Source organism: Penicillium nucicola (assembly GCF_028828085.1).
Source record: "Penicillium nucicola strain IBT 29836 chromosome Unknown utg000001l, whole genome shotgun sequence".
NCBI lineage: Eukaryota > Fungi > Ascomycota > Eurotiomycetes > Eurotiales > Aspergillaceae > Penicillium > Penicillium nucicola.
Genome location: NW_026643125.1, coordinates 977,569 through 998,059, shown reverse-complemented (window position 1 = coordinate 998,059; position 20,491 = coordinate 977,569). Strand labels below are relative to the sequence as shown.

Genomic DNA, 20,491 nt, shown 5'->3' with positions numbered 1-20,491 from the left:
GCTTCGCCTGGGGTTGGTCACGTGATAGCACTACCGAAAAGTTTCTTCTCACCAAACACTCCCGGGGCTGTCCGACTTCCCTTCTTTCGAATTGCATTCAATTGCAACTGTGTTTTTTTCTTTTTGTTTAACAGCGTTTACTATTCTCCCCCTTGATTCCCTTTTTCACATACTCCTATATTCTCTCTCAATTCCTCAAAGATGCCACCCCGGGTACAGACCGGGCGTGTGTCCAACACCCTCCTTCCCTACCTCACCTCCACATCTTCCACATCTTCCTCTATCCCTTCATCCTCACAATGCCTTCGTCAGTTCTCTGCTACGACAGCTTCTCAAACAAGGCTTCGTCGGCAGATGTTTGAATGGCTCAGCACAGCCGGTGCTGGACTGAAGAACCATGTTCCCGGACAGACCAACTATCTATCCCGGTCAAAAGCGACAGGTTCTGATGAGGCAAATCGACCTTTTCCTAACAACCCCAATTTCATCAGTGAGAGCATCCTCAGTGAGGAGCTCCGCGAAGAAATCTATAAACGCGTCGTGACCAAGAAGCAGAGTCTTCGTGCTCTCAGTGTGGAGCTTGGAATCGATATGAAGCGTATCGCTGCCGTCGTGAGATTGGTTGAACTGGAGAAGAGACAGCGCGCACAGGTAAGAACATCCTTTTCTCCTCTTTTCCCTCCTTTCTTTCTGGACGCTTTCCCTCGCATATGATGAGTCAAAAAATTCGATTAGTCTTGAAGACACCCACATGGTTAAAACTTACCTTTTTGAACTGAATTGCACCACACCTTTACTTTTGGATATTTGTTACTCTTGGCCCGGACCATCACTAACAAACCAAATTAGGGCAAACCTTTGGCACTTCCTTACGCACGGGCAGTCCACGAAATGGTTCCCGTCACTCACCTCGCCGACAGAGGCGAGCGCCAAACATATCACGAATCCATCAACGACCTCCCCGCCCACCCCCTCACAGGATCCCAAATCTTTTACCCAGTTCCTGAATCGCGTTCCTTCAATCGAGTCGAAGCTGGCCGCGTCTTCTCCGGTGCTCCAGCCTTAACCCAAGAAGAAGCCGCTGAGATCCAACACCCCTACGACCTAGCCCAGAAGGTGATTGAAGACCCCAACGCAATTGGCTGGATCGGCAAGGGTGAAAAGGCTCGCCAGATCCTTCAGCCCGCCGACGCACGTATCCCCCACCCACACATGATCGGTCTCGAACGCGACCGTCTTGAGTTCCCGAATGAACGCCAGACCGTTCAACGCCGCCATTCTGAGCGTCTCTCCCGCCAGGAGTCCCTCGAGCAGGAGGCTCGCCAGCGTGTCCAGGAACGTCGCGAGGCAAGCCAGAAGACTGTGTCTCCGGCTGACTCGCGTTTCGATTACCGCATCCAGGATACCAAGTTCACTAAGGCGACCACTGGTGCCAATGGCCGTGCCCCTTGGGCTGTTGGTCGTCGCTATGGTGTCCCGCATGAGGACCGTACTCGTGGCGCTGTCAAGATCCCGACTCGTGTTGACGCTTGAATGGGTGATTTGTTAGCTTCCGATTGTATACTTCTTCCTCTGTTTTTGAGCATCGCCCCGGCTGTGTCGGGCTTTTGTACTTTTATTGTATGCATACACTTTGTATGATGGGTTGTCTAATCGCTATGTATCTATACCAAGTCCTTTGACTCTGCTGTGTCTACGTATGCAGTCATCATTTTATCCCACCTGTCATAATGAGTAAATATTGATTTGTTCTGTTAAGACAATCGTCCGAAAGCTAATCAATCCCGAAATCCGAACAAAAGCACAATACCCAACGCCTGGCCAAAAACAACATGCGAAAGAACAACAGAACAAAATGCAGGAGTAACCAACCCGGTCATCAGCTCATCAAGCCCAGCAAAGAGCCAACATTACACATAACCTTGCTCACAAGCAATCAATTCCCCGAGAAAAGTACCCCAAATCCAAGTCGATCCCGGACCGCGACAATGACCTTCAGATTGAAGCTCCAGTGGAATCACGATCAATATGCGTTGATGTCAACGAGCCTCCCCAACGGATCGACACCTCCCACCTCTCCTCGTCCCCACCCACCCTGAGACAGCATCAGACTCGGATTCAGACTCAGAGTATGACTTTGGACCGTGGAAAATAGTCCCAAGAGACGCTAGGACATTTTGAAACCAGCCATTATTTGACTGCGGTGCGGTAGGTTGCATGGTTGGTGACGTGGGGGTTGGAAGGGTATTGAGGTTGTGGGGTTGAGAGTCGAGCGGCATTAAAGAGGGCAGACGTTGCGATATATTTTATTGAGGATGTGGCCACGAGGCTGGGATCTGTGCTAAGATCTGGGTTTAGGGCTGGTATAGACCTGGTATAGACCTGGAATAGATATGGATGCGCAAGTTGAGGACGGTACACGATTAAGACCACACAACTCAGAACACGAAAGAAAGAGAAATAAACACAGGATCACTGCATTATATAACAGCTTCAGATCACATGCAGTTCCCATATGCTTTGGCTGTGACTTTCCCCTCCTCGCAGAGTCGGAATGGCCCTATCAGATGACTCGGTCCTGCTCGGCCTGGATAGCGCCGAATGGACTGCAGAGGCAAAGACTGGGGGCTGGCTCTGGACGTGCATCACATGTACTGCTACCCAATTTGCTCGTCGGTGCAGATTGTATTCATTTGGGAGGGGGCTGCTTGGGGCTGTAGGTGTACGGTGGGGATCTACACTGTTCTGCAGAGTCGTGCATGTTGGGCTGTTTCTAGTGGCTGCCGAGCAGGGAGATCTTTCTTTTTCTGGCAGTGATGCAATCACGCAGTGGTGATTATGTTCTTTTCTCTGCGAGAAAGTCGAGGGCTCTTTGTGTGACAGTTGTGTGACAGTTGTGTGACAGTTGTGAGACAGTTGTGTGAGTCGTTCGAGGAGACTTGCGGGTTAGGGTTTCTTTGTTGTGTATGTTTTGCATGGTTTTTATAGATGTGGTAACGTTATTCGACATCGACACCTTCGCCATATCTCGTGCTATCGCGCTCACTCTGGAAGTTCAAAAGGCAGCATTATCTGCATTGCCATTGGGGGTTGCAACACCGACGGCTTCCGCGATAGCAGAACCGGCCTCTTTGCGGTATCAGGCATGCATTAAAGCTGAAACATCATCTAAGCCATAGTCACAGGCGTGTCAGACTGTATACTCACAGCTGGCTTTGAGTTCGTCGCTATCACTGCAGCGATTGGTTTGCCTGTCTCTAGCAGGTCCATGGTGTGGCAGTCGTACCCTTCCCTTTCCTATTACTGTTCAGTCTAGCGCACAGAATGACTAGATCGATCTGCTTGGCCAGTGCAACTGCTTTGAGGAGCTCGGACTCAGTGTCGATCTTTTGTGTATCTCTGGCTCGCAGTCTGCCTGCTCCAAAGGCTGTTGCTCCTGAATGTGATGTGGATATTGTAGTATCATTCAACTTGGTGGATTAGCATTCAGGCAGAAAGCATTTAGAATAAGAGTAACCAACCTAAAGGTTATAGTGATTTTACCTGAGGGTTGTAAGTCGACGAGTTACCGTTAACTTTGTTTGATGTATCCATAAAAAGGACATTTTTGATGCTTGATTCATATATCAGCTTCATCAGGAACTTCTTTGATTTGAACTATCTAGTGCACAAATTCATTGATGCACTGGACAGAAGCATTCACATAGCTGTGCAGAATCATATAGCGATAAAATTGTTGAGATATAAGCCTGTCACCTTTAAGCAGCGTTGCCTTTTTAGTCAAATGGTTGAACGTCCTTATTTCAAGACAAATGTCACAAGGCTTCGCACACTTTAACCGGCGTGACTATTGCAATGCAGGTACAGTCAAACTAAACACATTATCGCCATCGAAGCCATTTTTGAGATCCCTTACCACAGTCGCCATAGGCCCATAAACTTTCTCGAGCACGTTATTCACGTCCTGGTTCCGAGTATTAAATAAAGAGATATACGACGTAGCCAACAAATTCTCAGGCTCGACAGTCTCAATCTCACGGAAAGCCCCCTCCGCCCAACTTTCCCCCTCAAACTTCTGCTCTTCAGTTATGGAAAATCCCAGAATCTCCAACATGAAATGCGGCTCTCTAGCAGCAAAAACAGAAGGCTGACCCGGAGGCTGAGCTGAAGGTCCCCTCAATTGATGAATCGATAGCATACACCCCGGATTATCTGGCATATCCCGCAGATGGCGTCCAATCACTCCAGCCAGAGCGGGCGAGATGGAATGCACACTGTGTGTGAAGGTGCCAAAGCCAAATACCGTCTCAGGGATCATGCGTTGATTCCCAGCAAACCATTCCGCCATCGTCATAGGAGCAACCGTATTCATCATCAGAGGAGCCAGAGCCGCTATCTTTTCGCTCCACCGCAGGCCCTCTTCCATGTCAGCTCCACTCCAAACGAAACCAACGCCGTACATGCGACCAGGAGGGGCGTTGACAATCATTTGCTGTAGCGTCAATTGTGGAGGTAAACCCTCGGTAGCAAGAAGTGAGTGGTAAGCAGCATTGAAGTCTACAAATATCTTCTCGATATTGCTTGGATCAAAGAAGATAGCACCGGCCAGGAAATTGTCCAAGGGATAGATCTTAACCGTCAGGTCAAGGATGACACCAAACAGGCCCCCTGCACCTCGAATACCCCGTAGAATGGTCTCGTCTGCTGTGACTACCTCCCCATCTGGATTAATGATCGTTGCGCCGAGAATCTGGTCTACGCCTAGACCCCAGTGCGAGGAGAATGGTCCGTATCCACCGTACGTAGCCCATCCGACGTAGCCAACTGATGGGACTGAGCCGAGGGGTGTGCCGAGACCTTCAGCCCAGAGATAGTTGCCGACTTCTCCCTGGAGACTTCCGCCTTGGATGATTGCCGATTGTCGATCCTCGGATATGGAGATTTTGTTTAAGGCTCGCAGGTCGATGACAAGGGCGTCCTCGACTAGCGTCCGGCCTTCTAGGTTGTGACCTCCTGTGCGCAACGTGAATGGGATGCAATTGGCTTTGGCATATTTTATCACAGCTGAGATCTGGTCCGCAGTTTCAGGATACAGGAATGCCAGGGGTTTGTCGGGGCGGCTTGCGTTGAAGACCTTGCGGGCTTGAGTACTTTCAACCCAGGAGTTGAGGATATACTTTATCGATTTGACTTGGAGGAAACCCTCTAGATCATAGGGCGTTGATCTAGTATCGGTCATGTTGAATATTGGTGGCAATGCTAGCAGTGTTAGCAAGTCGTATTGAAGGCTTATCGTTTTGTCTTCAGTGCATGAACCTTCCAACTCTGGGAGATTGGCTTCCTTTATAAACAGAGCTATACGAGATTCCTATGTCAGCCTCGTAAGCTGGCTTCGAGTGTAGCGAACGGTGGCCAACCAAATCCCCGAGGTTGAGCATATGGAAGGTTGGGCGCCGTAAGATCAGCTAGCGCAAGACCCTTGGCGTTGACAGCAAATACTACATACGCCTATACGCTGATACGCTCATTTCATCGCTCTCTTTCTCGGCTCAGACCCCGCTTTACGGGAGGCTTAGCGGACAGTCAAATTCCGTCGCACCTGCATCTATATCCAAGATCCGAGACTCGGACTTTGGCATGACTGTCGATCTCCATGTCGATCTCTTGAAACTGGATTAAGCAAGTGAACTAATGTCGATTGTCAGCCTGGTGTGGATTTTCATACCCTACTGTCAACCCACTGTGCCAATAGCAAGCCCCGTATTTTCCCCATGATCTACTTGGAGTTCTAAGTAAACCGGTCTGTGGACATGAAAAGTTTGGAAAGAGAAATGATTCAGCTATTTACATCTGCAGGGAACATGGCAAGCTTAAACACATATTTGTATCACATAAACAACCCAGTTTACACCGAAGCCTTTTTAGAACGAGCTTCAAAAGAAGAGATCACCATAGCAACAAAGCTGGGATCTTGGAGCCTCTTGTCTCTCCTGCCCCGTTCTATTTGCAGCTTGATGATGATTTCAACGTGATGTCTGCTGATCGTTTCATCAGAGTTGGTCCTCTGAGACGAAGGCCTTGAAGCAGGCCTTGAAGCAGGTCTTGAAGTGGATTCTGTATTTGAGATTAGCTTTTGTCTTGACCAATTTTGAACAAGCGGATCAGTACCTTCCGAGTCAGAATCCCATTGTTGACTTTCTTTTCCTTTCGCCTGCTGTCGTGAATTGGTTCCCTGGAGGCTTCTGACGCCGTAGGACGCACTCTCGCCCATATAGTACACAGCTGTTCGTAAAGTAATAAGCAAATGCCCGTCAAATATGCCACAAGTTGGACGTTGACGTGGCTTCACTCACTTTTGAATGGCAACATGGCAATCTTTCCAAGGAAAACAGCCGACCCGAAACTAACATTCTTGGCCACACCCACGGCCATATTCTTTTTAGATCTTTCGGTAGATCCTGTTTGGCTATAGTTCTAAGAGAGGGCAAATGGCAGATTAGCGAAAGTTCAACGTGATATTTTCTGGAGTCCCATACCTCGATTCCGTTGTACGCATCTGCAATATGCGAGAATGTCGGTTTGGCGATGGCTTTGATCAAGTCTTTTCCAACTGTTATAGTGGCTGCCGAACGAGAAGCCTCACTCTTTGGGGCTTCCGTTTCAGCTGGCTCCTCGTAGGTGTGGTATGGATGTCGGTCGATTCTGCAAGTGTACTTGTAAGCTCCACAGCTCGCCACCTTGAGAAGGATGAACTTACAGCTCTAATTCCGACCATCGTACTCCTTTGGCATTCAGAAGGATAGCCGCCGCAACTGACGATAATTGCACTTTGGGATTTTCACGAATCCTGAAAGTAGCCAGATCATCTTTGGAGAAATTGCATTGCATGGCATTCCAGTCCAATTGGCGATGGAATGATGCCACGGCTGATGTAACTCCATCTTCTTTCTCGATCTTGTTTGCAATATCTTGCGCAGTCTCTCGTACTTCTGGTGTAAGACAATGACGAATGGCTGAGACCAGTGATTCACAGGAAAAGTCTTTCTCGTAGAGAGGCAGTGGGCCCAGGCCTGCTTTCGATATCGCTGTTGACCAGAAGGGTTGACTGAGATGATATAAGTGACATGTTTAATCAGGAAAGATAGTTAAATACTCACTCTCTTAGAAGCGGGACTGAAATCATAGGTACGCCGTGTCGAAGTCCCATCGATATCGTACGAGAATCTCCATGCGTGAAGGCCACAGAAACCTTTGACATGAGCCACTCTGGACGATCCAAATCAGTTTCACGAGAACAAAGTTAAACATCGGAAAATAACATACCCATTGGAACGTCATGGAGGACAAAAAGCTTGGAGTCTTCCGTGATCCCACTCAGGGGGTGGAATGTACTCGGCAAAAGAAATGCGAGGCCGAATTTCTCTGAAGTCTCTTTCAAGCAACGAACGAATCTCTCCGAGTTCTTCAGAAGCGTGATGTCTAGCGATACAAAGATGGGTGCCGGTGTAGACTCAAGGAACTGCACCAAATCATTTGGCGGATTGTACGGGATATCATGCGTGATGGTCGGTATATAACCGGCAATATCTGCCCTTTTATTAGCCATCGGTTGCAGTACTTACATACAGTGCACATATGTACTTACTGATTTCACTTTCCCAATCCTGCGGCGCAGGTAACAGGGCCGAGGACCAAAGGTAAGTATGAGGAACATTAAACTCCCTCAAAACTGCGCCTCCGCCATTACTAGGCAGTCCAGGCAGTCCTAGAATAGCTCGACGGAAATGATCAACGACATGATAGCATCTATATCAAGGTCAGTAATGCCCAAGTAAGGGGTATTTCATCCAAGTCACCCACTCTTGCCAAACAGACTCTTCGATTAGAGTATAAGAAAGGTAGTTCTGGACTTCCTGTTCCACTTCATTCGGAGCATTGAAATGAGCCAAAGGATGGGCGAAGTGCCGAGTGTGAGTCCATGGAGAAGTAGACATGATATGTAGCGGAATGTTTAGTCGCTCAGCACAATGTATGTGCGCATGCGCCAGTCGCGTCGCGATGATCGCATCTGCAAGGAATGGCCTGTCTTTCCACCAGCCTGGATGTGTGCAAGCAGTCCAACATCCTTTCAACGTCTCTAGAAGGAGCTTGTTGCTTCTCAAAACCTCTTGCCTCTTTGAGCTCCTCAACCCAGGCATGAGACCCGAGTCTTGCTTCTGATATAATTATCTCGGTTAGCAATAATTTCGGGGATCAACTGATATCTGGATACTAACCGCAATGGGATGTTCAGCACTGCTACTGCAGGAAAAGAACTCCAAGCCGAGTTTCATGACAAGTGACTTGAAGATTGAGTGCGTTACAACCCGCACTCGATGGCCTTGTTCGCGTAATCTCTGGCCAATTACGGCGCATGCCTTGATCTCATCTGTTTTGTCGTAAAGCTTTGGTCAGTAAAAGATCGAAGCCGCGCGAATTATGTTCTTTACCTCTACTACCAACGAGCATCAGCACGATATCCATAGAGATGACACTTATTTCTGTTGTGCTTTCAACATGCTCCGGCTCTGACTTTTCAGGAATATCGGTCTCTGTTGGGGCAACATTTACAAGCCTTGGCCGCTGCATTGGTCGATATAGCTCTTGAATGATAGCCGATGTCCGGGGCCCTGCGCTCAGATTGATACTGAATCGGCCATTTTCTGTGTTTGCTAGTTTAGTATTTCGGATGTTATCAACCAATACCGAAATTCTTACCTTCGACAGATGCCAAAGAGGCCTTTTCATCTGTGAATGGCGGCGGTTCCAACGAAAAGTCACTGCAGACTGAATCATAGGTCGGAGGTGGCTCTTGGAATATCGAATCGCTGTCAGACTTATACTCGTCTTCGGGCAGATCAACTTTTTCTTTCTTCTCCATGGTGTTGGCTTAAGGGTACTTTAGAAGGTTGAAAATAAGGTCAGTGTAAAGTAGTTGTAGTTCCAAGCTCCTAGACTGAAGAGACAAGGTATATATATATAAGGAAGCCCGTGGCAAAGGGATCTTCCAAAAGACCCAAATAGCAACTTGAACCAAGAATACTTCAATAGTAACCCGGCAAAAACTAGTTTTAAGGGTCGCAGTAAGTGGGGTTTCCATAGCCAAAAGAAGCTATTTCGGCCTAGCAAACCTTGATCGGTTCCGAGGGGCTGGACTCGGGTTCGCGTTCGGATCTGTTTCGCGAAAACGCCTTTCACCGATTAATGGAGGTGCCTAACATCACAAAACGTACGACCCAATACTCTTCTCGCATTTGTCGAAGATAGTCTTTTAATTCTAGTTGCCTAGCACTTTAGGCATGGGAAATCTATGGTTGTTAAGTTGTTAGAATAGCCCCCTTCGGCTTCGGTTTCGGTTTGGATGTGGGTCTACGCGAAATACTAGTAAGTTTTGATTGACGACTTTGAAATATTAGCCATATTTGCCATATGTTGCCGGAAAGACATGCAGACCCATGGTGATAAGCCCAAGGCTGGAGAACTGTATGGTATAGTATAATATAAGCTACTTACTATATAATAACCTTTTGTCCCTGGCCTCTTTAACTTTGATTCCAACCGGGCCCCTGCATTTCAAGAACATTTTACTATTCATCTCTACCAAATATGGCTTCTACATTTGTGCTTTACCACTATACTCCCAATCTAGTGTGTGCAGTGCTGTTCGCGGCTCTCTTCTCCCTCACCACTGCATTCCATCTATACCAGAGAATCCGCACTCACACAAAATACTTCAACCCTTTTATTGTTGGAGGGATCTGTCAGTATCTCATGCGACTACAAATGGTACCATACTGGATCCAAATCCACTGACACTTTTCACAGTCCAGATCATTGGCTATGTTGCGCGGGCGCTAACTCATTTTCATGAGACATCCACTATACTTTATGCCATACAGAACCTCTTTCTACTACTGGCTCCAACTCTATATGCGGCATCAATCTATATGGTTCTGGGAAGAATCATCACGTACGTCCAGGGCGAGCACCTAAGCTTCATCCCCGTGCGATTGATGACGAAGATCTTCGTTGCCGGTGATGTTCTATCCTTCATTCTTCAAGCAGCCGGTAAGTAGCCCAACCCACCAAAAGTGCCTTCTTCTTGGACTCTCTGACCCTTTTGATCTAGGTGGTGGCATCATGTCAAGTAAAAGCCAGAACGCCCTGACAATTGGCAAATGGGTCATTGTCGGCGGTCTCGGTGTCCAGCTTGTGTTCTTCGGCGCATTTGTCTTCACGGCTCTTGTCTTCAATGTCAAGCTCCTCCGACACCCAACACCTGAATCCGAAGAAACGCTGGAACTGCGTTCCTGCGTTTTGCCGCGTGACTGGAGGGGTCTGTTGTTTGCCTGCTATGCAGTTAGCATGCTCATCTTGATCCGATCGATCTATCGTCTGATTGAGTTCGCTCAAGGCAATGATGGCTATGTTATGAGTCATGAGGTGTTTTTGTACGTCTTCGATGCCGCTATGATGTTCTTGGTTATGTTCATCATGAACGTGATGCATCCATCTGTTGTTCTGAGTCGGGTTGCCCCCCGTCGCTCTAGTAGCCGTCGGACTGAAGTTCAACTGGAAGAGCAGAAAGTGAGACGTACTCGGAGTCAAGGCAGATCCCGTGATAGGGCCCGGAAGTAGAGGCGAGGTGCTTTGTTGTGAATGTTTGCGCTCTTATGATGTTATTACCACTTAAAACGATTGATGAATAGTATGGTTATATGAAGTTTCATTTATTTAGATCATTACAAAGTGAGGTGCCTTTGTAGAAAGATAGCCATTTTGGATTAGGGATAGATATCAATAGAAAAGTTGTAAGTCAATTCTACCCAAGAGATAATAATTAAGATGGTCTATTCATTGTCATTGCTCCTAATACTCAAACATTGGTTCCTAAATCTAAGACTTTTCCCGGGGTTGAAAACGAGGGTTCGGGTGTCGACATCTAGACCCCAGGCAGGAAATCGGACCAAGATACCATAAATAGTCTAGCTACAGTCTAACCTTAGTCTAACCGTGGCTGAATCACAGCCTAAGCCTGAGAAAATATGCTTGCCTAGTAAACTCGAGGGAGACTGATAAAGATCTTTCGGCGCGTGCCGTTGCCAACCCTAAAGAAATCCGTTGAATACGAAGCCGAGGACCCACTCTTGCTTGCAGGATCGGCGGTGTTGATATCGCAGATTTTTATCAAGGAGCCTATTGTGCGTCTCAGTCCAAAATAGATGTCTCGTAGCGCTATGGCTATGCTTGTGTCGACGGCTGTGTTTGTAATTGGTTGAATATTCTGTTCAACATGGGGCTGGGTCCACCGATATAAAGAGAGTAAAGGTATATGACAATCACACTTCTTCTTTTCATTTCTCAATTCATTCTCTTATTCTACTTACTTGCTTTTCTTACTACTCTCATTCTGTTTCTTCCAATTTCTCCTCTCCATCATGTCTAATGGATATGTCCTCTACAACTATACGCCCTCAGTGGGAGCTGCAATTGCAGCAATCGTTCTCTTCAGCCTCGCAACAATAGTTCACATCTTCCTCGCGTTCAAACATCGACTGAGATTCCTCATTGCCTTCATTATTGGTGGAATACTCGAGACAGTCGGATATGTGGCACGAGCAATCAGTGCTAAGCAAGCGCCAGATTATTCCACGATGCCATATGCTCTCCAGAGTCTTTTCATTTTGATTTCGCCATCACTCTTCGCCGCCTCTATCTATATGATCTTAGGCCGGATCGTCACCTTGACAGAGGGCGACTCTAGATCTCTGATCAAAGCGAAGAGAATGACCAAGATTTTCGTGTGTGGAGATGTACTAGCTTTCCTTATTCAGGCTGGTGGTATGTTAATCCCGAATTCCTTCTACACATCGGCGTTTGCTAACACGAAATCGTCTTCTAGGTGGAGCAATGCTATCCGGAGCAAAGTCATCCAAGAATCTCAAGCTTGGAGAGGATGTCATCATCGTCGGTCTGGTTGTCCAAATTCTCTTCTTCGGATTCTTCGTCATCGTTTCCGTCATCTTTCACACTAGGATGTCAGGATATCCCACTACGGCAGCATTAAGCACAAAGGTCAACTGGAGGGTGTATCTCATGGTGCTTTATACTGCCAGTTTCTTGATTATGGTGCGGTGCATCTATCGTGTGGCGGAGTATATTCAAGGACAGAAGGGAACTCTGCAGAGCCATGAGTACTTTGCCTATATCTTTGACACTGCTCTGGTGTTTTTGGTCATGGTCATCTTCGCTATCTTCCACCCTAGCCAGGTTGTGCAACGCACCAAGGCTGATATTGACCAAGATGTGGAGTACACAGAGTTGAGAGGATAATTTTATGAAAGTTCATTGTTTTGTTTTTGCCTTGCTTTGGGTTTTATTTTGGGTTTGCTTCGTTTTCTTATTGTTCATGATTTTTATGCTTGTTTCCAGGTGTATTAGCTTTGAGTTATTCTGGTCGGTGAACTAACCAAGTGAGGGTGTAAGAGGGACTAAAAAAGGAAGTAGGAGAGAGGAGAAAGACTACAAAAACAAGAGAAGAGGATTCGCATTCTTCGAGGAATGGAACTATGATTTGATGATTACATCAAAATGATATACGAAAGAAATTGAATGAGTTAAAATAGTCCCTTTTATGTCCATAAAATAGATAAGTTACATCCGGCTTTTGATGTCAACGTTCAAGTAGACAGTCTAGAACCGTCTCGTCTCAAGAACAGGCTTGTTTCCAACAGCAGTCTCAATCTTCTCCACAATATCCTCCGTCAACAAGTCCACCACACCCAAAGCCCGAATATTATCAAGAACCTGTTGTGGCCGCGAAGCACCAGTTATCATAGACGAGATATTGGGGTTCTTCAGAATCCAAGCCAGAGCCAACTGCGCCGTCGAAATGCCCAACTCCTCCGCAACAGGCTTCAGCGCCGCAACCTGATCAAGCTGCCTCTGCCAAGTCTCATCCCCAACCGTCTTCTTCAAATTTTGCACATACCCATCTTTAGACTCAGCCAGTCGCGACCCCTCCGGCAGCGCAGCAGCATCATTATACTTGCCGGTCAAGATACCCCCCTTCAACGGCGAGAAGACAGTCAATCCAAGTCCATGCGCATCATACAGCCAGCGGTATTCTTTTTCGACGCGCTCGCGCACCAGAAGGTTGTACTGCGGCTGTTCAACAACGGGTCCGATAAGACCTAGTCTATCGGCGATGCGCCAGGCGTCCGAGATCTCGCTAGCAGACCACTCCGACGTACCCCAGTAGAAGGCTTTGCCGTTGTTGATGAGGTAGTTGAAGCCGCGGACGATCTCTTCCATGGGGGTGTCGCGGTCTGGGCGGTGCGCATAGACGACATCTACGTAGGGCAGATCCAACCTTTGCAGGGAGAGGTTCATGCCTTCGATTATGTGTTTGCGGGAGAGACCGTTGTTGTTGAGGGGTTTGTCGGGGTTGGCGCTGTTGGCCTTGCCCCAGTAGATCTGTGGTGTGTGAGTGGCTGTGTTCTGTTTTCATACGGAGAGGGGCATTGGCATTTAGTCTTTACCTTAGTGGAGATTACGAGGTCATTCTGCTTCCAGCCGAACTGCTTGATCGCCTGGCCGAGGACAATCTCGGACTGGCCGCCGGAGTATACTTCGGCCGTATCAAAGAAGTTGATGCCAGCGTCGTAGGCAACCTTCATGCACTCGAGGGCGGTTTCTGGGATTGATCAGTCTCTCAATCGACGGTCAAGATTGGAACCCGGTACATACCATTTCCGACATGTCCGCCATACGTCAGCCAGCTACCCAGTGAGATGACCGAGACCTTCAGCCCAGTGCGGCCGAGGAAGCGGTATTGCATTTCAGGAAGAGTGTCCGACATGGTAAGAGAAAAGGATAGTAGTGAGGAGAGTATGCGGGGGAAGACCCTTTTTATGGCCAGGCACACACGGGCCGATGCGGGGCTCCGGGGTTAAGACGGCATTCGGCCCTTTCTGCACCCCATTTTCCCGTTTTGGGACGCCGAAGGTGGGCTTGGGCCTTGGTGGCGCCAGTTTTATGGGGCATGACGCGGTTCAGGTTAATCGCGGAAGCTGTGGGCAATGCTGGACTCGGACTGGTTTGGTTTGCGGCAGGCAGATGTAACATAGGGCCACGTGGGGGTTCCGCGTCAAAGGGTCCCAATTGCTGCAAATGCTGAGGGAATTAGCAATTCCTTTTCGCTCGCAGGACCAATAAAGGTCGGATGCATGGCATGATGTGATAGCTGTGGTCAATGTCACAGTGTGGTGTGGCTATGTACCGATTCTAAAATGCACCTGGGTCCAATTTATAGACTGCATGCTCTATGCTTCATACTTCAGACTCCAGCTCCATGCATAACACTACTGACATATGCACGGTCCCGCGTCATTCGAGGTAAGGGCTGTGGGGTCACGTGTGTATGCCCTAACCTTGAAATGGGAGTGCCAGTACCGAATACCGAAAGAACAAAACCAAAACTGGAACAAAAGGATGCAACACCCTATCCAGAATCTTTGATTCATGGTATGTATGGTCCAAGTCAAATACCTGAGCTCAGATTGAGATATTGCATTTACAATTGCACCTGTCCCGAAAGCAATCTTGTTGGGAAACAAAATGTACACTGCATTCTCAGAACGTCAACTTGAATCGAAGAGAACTTAAATATAAAATACAGCTCATTAAGTTATCTGCTTAATAAAGCATCACCAGACCTCATTACGATTACTCCAGCCTTCAAAACTCACATCCAGTTGGAACAGCGCCGGGATACTCAGGATAAACAGGCGTCTGTCCCGCATAGGCACATTTACAGAAATTAGTCTCCATAGGAACGTCAGAGCACATGCTTGCAGGGGCAGTGACACAATAACCATTAATAGAAACCGAGGTCGTCATGCCAGGTGGACAGTAGCTGGAGGGCATGCAGAAGGTATCGTAGGTAGTCGAGCCTTCAAGGAGAGTCATGCTATACCATTGATCTTCGGCACAGGAGCAGGAAACAGCTTGATAGTGTAACATTGTTAGATATGTCATTTTGAAAAGAGAGGAAATGACATGAAAGGTCGGTGATACGAACCACTGATGATGGTTGACTGTCCGTCTGCAAGTGTCCCAGCATAAAGAGTCGAAGTGTCATAGGCAAGCGCCCCGTTCGAACACTCTGTCGTGATCCATGAAGCATCAAGAGGGAAACAGGTTGATTGCTGCATGCAGTGGTCGGGATGCCATACTGATGGATAAAATCCCTGTGGGCATTGGATTGGGGATTCTGGCTTGGAGCAGTACGAAACCGATGTTCCTAGTGTGCAGTCTGTTGTATGGATCTCGATTTGTCCCCCTGTGCAATGGAGTCTTGCGGCTGGTGTTATGATTGCTGGAGTTGCGTCTGCTGTGATGGTGCCGGTCTGTTGGGGGAATGATTTTGCAGTAGACGCAATGAGGAGGAAGAAAACGAAGGGTTGGAAGTGAATATGCATTGTATCAGACAAACCTATTTGTGTCTTAGATAAAATCATGTACACAAGGTGGCAAGTCCAAGGTCGATGCAATGACTGTGATATAGTTCAAAAGCTATTCTCACAGCAGTAAGCTGCGATTGAGTCAATTCTTATATCACCTTCAGTCCAACTCAAGCTCTAGCACAACCTAATTAGTCCTTTCGAACCCAATAAAGTTCAAAAGATATCAGCCTTGTCAGCGTAAGCCAGAGTCGACACCCTCCTGGTAACAATGAAGCAACAGCTTGCTGATAAGCCTCCAAGCACATCAGAAACACTGATAACCCAGCTCATACCACCTCGCGGTCGAGAACCTATGTAACCATCTGATAAAAGGATCATCAAGGTCATCACGTTTGTTCGAATGCGCCACAATAACTTAAGTCTAGCCAAAGATTACCATGCAAACATCGTGTCCCAGGCACAGTTCCAATACAAGGAATTCTTATCAGGAACCTCGGCGCCCAAGAATAGTATACGCTGGTGTGTAGCATATTTAGTTAATCAACCATGACCATTCCAGTTCGGTGGCTTGTCACTCGTGAACAAGACTCGCGTAGTGGTGCAAGGTGCTCGAAGACAGAAACAGGGTTGGACCAAAGATCTAGCTCGTATGTTGCGTATGTTGCGCAGTAGAGATGAATGTACTACACTGCAATAGAACCAGATACGAGACAGGTCATGGGTGGACTGCGACGCTGGATGTTGACTGTTCCAGGTATGAAGTAGATAGCATGATATGCTGCCAAGCTCTGTTCTCATCTGGATCTTCCTTTGACTCGCTCTGTTTTGGATATTGTTGTTTTCTGGCGGTTTGTTGAGTCTTGTTTGGGTCTCATCGGTCCTACGGGGTTTGTTGCACATGTCGCACGTAACGAAGATACGCAACTTTAGATTTTCGTGCACGGAACAAACATGGCGAGATGTATGTTTGTTATTGTATGCATGTTCGCTGAGACAATTCCGTTGAGGGTGGATATGGATGAAACATTTGATCATGTTTCAATGAAGGTGATGGGTAGAGTGCTTGGCTGAGACATACATTGGATTGAGGTTGCCCTCAGTATCACTTTGGTCAATCTGAGGTAAATTAGAGGATGGGGAATTGCCGAGAAACAGAAAAAGCGATAAAACTGCTACTTGTGCTTGACAGAAGTTTGTATCTTCTAGGTAGGCATGGTTATATCGACGAATGCAGCCCAGTTGCGCACCAGGGCTTATTTAAATTTTGTATCACGAGAAATAACAGTATGGCCATAGCACACCCTCCCCGCCTGACCGGAGGACGTCCAATCGGAAAATCATATACACGAATCAAAGCTCCTGGGTACAGTCCAGCAAGTACGAGGTCCAATATGGTAAAGAAGCAGGTATATCCAGTTGGTCAAAGTAGCAGGGTAAAATCACGCGCTGCGTCCTTTTCTCAACATGTTTTGAACAACGTGTTTCTTAGAACTTGTTGTGCAGATGACCATGACGGTGGAGATGTCTGCGTGCGTGGGTTGCAGGCTGTTCCTGCTCTACAACAGAGTCCACTACTACAGTATCTCGCTTCACATAAGAGACAGCTGTGGAGGTCTCAGTGACGGTCGTGATCGCAGTGGACAAGGTGCGGGTGCTGCCTGTGGTTGTCGCATATGGCGCGCCATTCTCGTCGATCAAGACAATGATATCACGTTGGAGATAAATAATCTCTTCGGTGATAGGGTCGAGAACGATAGACGTAGTGGGAGTTGGAGTGGGCGTGGGGGTCGACGTGGAAGTAGAAGTCGAAGTAATTGCTGGGGCTTCGGCGGTATTGGCAACATTGAGATTGCCGAGCAAAGCACCAGAATCAATCGAGAGACCCAGAGAAATCGAGGGGATAGAAGGCACCGACAGAGATGGCAGAATGGCCGCAGCAGTCGTGGTAGTCGAAGTGTCCATATCCATGGAAGCGTACCCTGGTCCCCATGAAATACCCATAGAACCTGGCAATCCATCGGCGTACATGTAAACGTCCTCATTCTTCAGCGCAGAGGGAATTTCAAATTCGCACTGGCGCTGCTTAGTCTCTGTCTGAATGTCAAAAATCTCACAGTCGTCAACCAGGCCGGACTCGCTTGTGCAAGTATCAACAGCCTCCTGCAGCACGCCGTCGTCCCAGGCCTGGATGAAATCACCGTGGTATCCGTATCCAGTGGGGTCACCGTTGGCCAGGGCAAAGTACCCGTCGACGTCCTTGAAGGCATATGTGTTCCAAATTGTCTCGTAGAAGAGTGATACAAGTCGGGTTTCGTATCCCTCGGGGCAGGTACCGTCCATAACCAAAGATGGATACGCGACGTGAGACTTGTGGTCCTCCGAGTCAACATCCTTACCGTTCCAGCAGGATGGGAACATCAACTCAAAGCGAACACCGTCGGTGCAGTGCTCGTCGAGGTAGGTCTTGTTCGGCATGAAGTGACGGTAGAGGGATGCTTCAGCGGTGGTTTGGTAGTTCAAGCAGTTGAATCCAAGAGCCTTCTGGCGCAATGCAGCTTGCGAGGACTGAGCGCCAGACCAAGAAGACTTGGGAGGATCGGGAACTGGCCAAGTGAAGTTACGCTGGAAGGGATCACCTGCCAACATGCGGAAATCAGTTGGGAACGCCGTGACGTTCTCTCCGTACAGAAGGTAGTAGCTGGTCATACATTAGCCAGGCTCATACAGAATGCAAATCAGACTCACGCAAGCATGCCTCCAACCTCCTCAACCAGCTCGGCACTGCCATTGGTGTGCATGAAGTATAGCGCCGGGGTCCAGTATGCCGACTTATCCTGCGTCACAGCGCAAGACGTGCAGCTAGATTCCAAGAGAGAGTCCTCGGTAGAGCTCATTCCAAAGCCTATATACCATTAACATTCTGTATCACGCCCTCGACATTTCACTATACTTACTGCCACCACCGTGAACCGAGTGCACATGGGAAGAAACCTTCCCAGGGTCGACAATAGGGTCCAGCCGCGCGACACCAGTTCGTCCACGGCAAGGAAGACGCCAAAAGGCCGTAGCATAAGAGGGGAAAAGAGTGAAGCAAGCCATCAAGATGGCTGACAATCGGATGTCCTGCATGATGCGAAAGAAAGAGCCGCGTCTACGGGCTCAACAAAGAGAAAGGAGCGAATGAATCAATCTCAGGGCTTTAGTTCCAAAAGAATGACTCGCCAGGAGCACCGAATCAATCGGTCAGGCGTAGAAAAAAGGAGAGAACAGTCGGAGTGTTGTCGTCGGATGCTAAGCAATATGTCAGTTCGAAAAGAGTCCCACCCGGGCGCGCGTTGTTTTTTAGGAGCCACAGCAAGCGCAGGTCCCTCTCTTGTCGCAGACAGGAGATTCCAGGTGGCCAATCACTCGTCATTGAAACGAAATTATTCGGGGGAGATCGATGGGGATGCTCCCTTCCCGCGAAGGAATGGTCCCTTGCTTGCTGTCCCTTTCTTCCATAGGGATGGAAGTGGCGCGAAAGAAAAGCCCTAAAGCATGTAGCTTACCGATTGAGCGCGTTGTCCTTGACGTCAACAAACAAACAGGATCGTCGTTTGAAGCCTTGGTTGGGATGTTACTCCTTATAGCCCTAGAGGGGGTCAGTATCATGTCGATGTCATTCATACTTGCTATTTTCCGATCAACTCACTATTGGTGACAAAATTCCCCGAATGAAAGTAAATATTCTAAAGAATGACACAGTCTGTAAACAGACAAAAGATCGAACTGAACGAGTGACAGACCCTGAGATAGGGCAAGAGATAGAAGAGGCCAAAGTCAACCAGAAGAAAAGGGCTAACAGCCACCAGGCGGAGGAGGGGGGATCAAATACTATAATCCAGTGGCCCCCCCCTTAAGTTGAGCCTTGTTCATAAGAGAGGGGCCTGATTGTAAGGACTTGGCCAATCCCTCGATATTCTGGATATTGGATAGACTCTCCTACCCGTATCCGCCAGTTCAATACGCCCGAGCACCCATGGCCAAACCTATAACGATTGGGTGTTCATCCGAAATTAAAATGAGCAGTGTATACACTGTGTAATTCAGAGTGAATAGGAGACTCTACCCACGAAAGTGGATAATTACGGGGCGAAATGATATGAAACGAACGGCGCGTTCCTGAACTAGCAGAGGCTAGGGCTAACGGGGCTAATTTATTAGCACAACGTCCATCGTCTCGTCCACGCTGACTCGCGGGAGTGGACCGCCCAGCGCATCATGAAACGGCTCCATAGATTAACCTGACCCCTGTCTGATAATGAGTCTTCTGATATTTGCGCAGGCGAGATTACTGGTTTATTTTATTAGAGTGATCAATCTATTTACCGATAAGTAGTGTATAGTCCACCTCTAAAGGTAACATTAGACAGAGAACGTATTTATACTGGGAGCCCTGACCTGCCAAACAGAATCTTCACTAGTCCAGACATTAGTCGTTTGAGTCTGGGATATCTTACCTGTTTCTGCAATGGTCCGATCGTATGTCCCAGCCCGATGTCTCAGATCTTGCATACAGGTCCGCAGTGAAACGACCATGTCGGAATTGCGAAGCTTGACACCATCTAACTTTCCGGCACTTAGTCTGTATAGGATCTCATGTGGACCTTTAATCAAAATAGACGTGGAGCTCGGGGTTCAGAAATACTTGATTCGTTTTGTTTCTTCCTTTGGGGTTTGGTCGAACTATCGTGTGGAGAAGCGGATTTCATCTTGGCTGATTGTTTCAGGGTCAATCAGACAAGTCCTTTGGGTTCTACTTATAGAACAGGAGGTGTTCAGTGTGGTGAAAATATTGACCGTCACTCTATGAAGCGAATTTTGGAGATTAGAAATATTGAGCAGTCAGGCCGAATGGACCACCAAACTCAACCGTATAATACATAGCAGAGTAGATTGTAGCTCTCAGTGTCTATTCTTTAAGGCCATTACATATACATACAGTA

The 20,491-nt window shown here is 47.8% G+C and overlaps 8 protein-coding genes across 8 annotated transcripts; 3 read left to right on the top strand and 5 right to left on the bottom strand.

Moving 5' to 3' along the window:
- Nucleotides 1-201: 201 nt before the first annotated feature.
- On the top strand, nt 202-1,533 carry N7511_000392 (mitochondrial 37S ribosomal protein mS45; the record flags this gene model as incomplete). Its single annotated transcript, XM_057122817.1, has 2 exons — nt 202-651; nt 850-1,533. The coding sequence occupies 2 exons, from the start codon at nt 202-204 to the stop codon at nt 1,531-1,533; spliced, it is 1,134 nt and encodes a 377-aa protein (XP_056988550.1).
- Nucleotides 1,534-3,957: 2,424 nt separating this feature from the next.
- Nucleotides 3,958-5,239, bottom strand: N7511_000391 (FAD-binding oxidoreductase; the record flags this gene model as incomplete). The annotated part of the gene is made up of 2 exons (XM_057122816.1): nt 3,958-3,964; nt 3,996-5,239. 2 exons carry the CDS (start codon nt 5,237-5,239, stop codon nt 3,958-3,960), a joined length of 1,251 nt encoding a protein of 416 aa, XP_056988549.1.
- Nucleotides 5,240-5,905: 666 nt separating this feature from the next.
- N7511_000390 (glycosyltransferase) lies at nt 5,906-8,920 on the bottom strand (the record flags this gene model as incomplete). Its single annotated transcript, XM_057122815.1, has 12 exons — nt 5,906-6,114; nt 6,169-6,282; nt 6,354-6,474; nt 6,537-6,702; nt 6,758-7,105; nt 7,158-7,266; nt 7,324-7,587; nt 7,646-7,806; nt 7,861-8,216; nt 8,277-8,428; nt 8,490-8,702; nt 8,758-8,920. The coding sequence occupies 12 exons, from the start codon at nt 8,918-8,920 to the stop codon at nt 5,906-5,908; spliced, it is 2,376 nt and encodes a 791-aa protein (XP_056988548.1).
- A 725-nt stretch (nt 8,921-9,645) lies between these two features.
- On the top strand, nt 9,646-10,677 carry N7511_000389 (RTA1 domain-containing protein; the record flags this gene model as incomplete). Its single annotated transcript, XM_057122814.1, has 3 exons — nt 9,646-9,799; nt 9,865-10,107; nt 10,169-10,677. The coding sequence occupies 3 exons, from the start codon at nt 9,646-9,648 to the stop codon at nt 10,675-10,677; spliced, it is 906 nt and encodes a 301-aa protein (XP_056988547.1).
- Nucleotides 10,678-11,477: 800 nt separating this feature from the next.
- On the top strand, nt 11,478-12,372 carry N7511_000388 (RTA1 domain-containing protein; the record flags this gene model as incomplete). The annotated part of the gene is made up of 2 exons (XM_057122813.1): nt 11,478-11,880; nt 11,942-12,372. 2 exons carry the CDS (start codon nt 11,478-11,480, stop codon nt 12,370-12,372), a joined length of 834 nt encoding a protein of 277 aa, XP_056988546.1.
- A 360-nt stretch (nt 12,373-12,732) lies between these two features.
- N7511_000387 (uncharacterized protein) lies at nt 12,733-13,900 on the bottom strand (the record flags this gene model as incomplete). The annotated part of the gene is made up of 3 exons (XM_057122812.1): nt 12,733-13,515; nt 13,581-13,735; nt 13,789-13,900. The coding sequence occupies 3 exons, from the start codon at nt 13,898-13,900 to the stop codon at nt 12,733-12,735; spliced, it is 1,050 nt and encodes a 349-aa protein (XP_056988545.1).
- Nucleotides 13,901-14,778: 878 nt separating this feature from the next.
- On the bottom strand, nt 14,779-15,521 carry N7511_000386 (uncharacterized protein; the record flags this gene model as incomplete). The annotated part of the gene is made up of 2 exons (XM_057122811.1): nt 14,779-15,047; nt 15,122-15,521. 2 exons carry the CDS (start codon nt 15,519-15,521, stop codon nt 14,779-14,781), a joined length of 669 nt encoding a protein of 222 aa, XP_056988544.1.
- A 1,470-nt stretch (nt 15,522-16,991) lies between these two features.
- Nucleotides 16,992-18,635, bottom strand: N7511_000385 (DUF1996 domain-containing protein; the record flags this gene model as incomplete). Its single annotated transcript, XM_057122810.1, has 3 exons — nt 16,992-18,204; nt 18,252-18,408; nt 18,461-18,635. 3 exons carry the CDS (start codon nt 18,633-18,635, stop codon nt 16,992-16,994), a joined length of 1,545 nt encoding a protein of 514 aa, XP_056988543.1.
- Between the last annotated feature and the right edge of the window lie 1,856 nt (nt 18,636-20,491).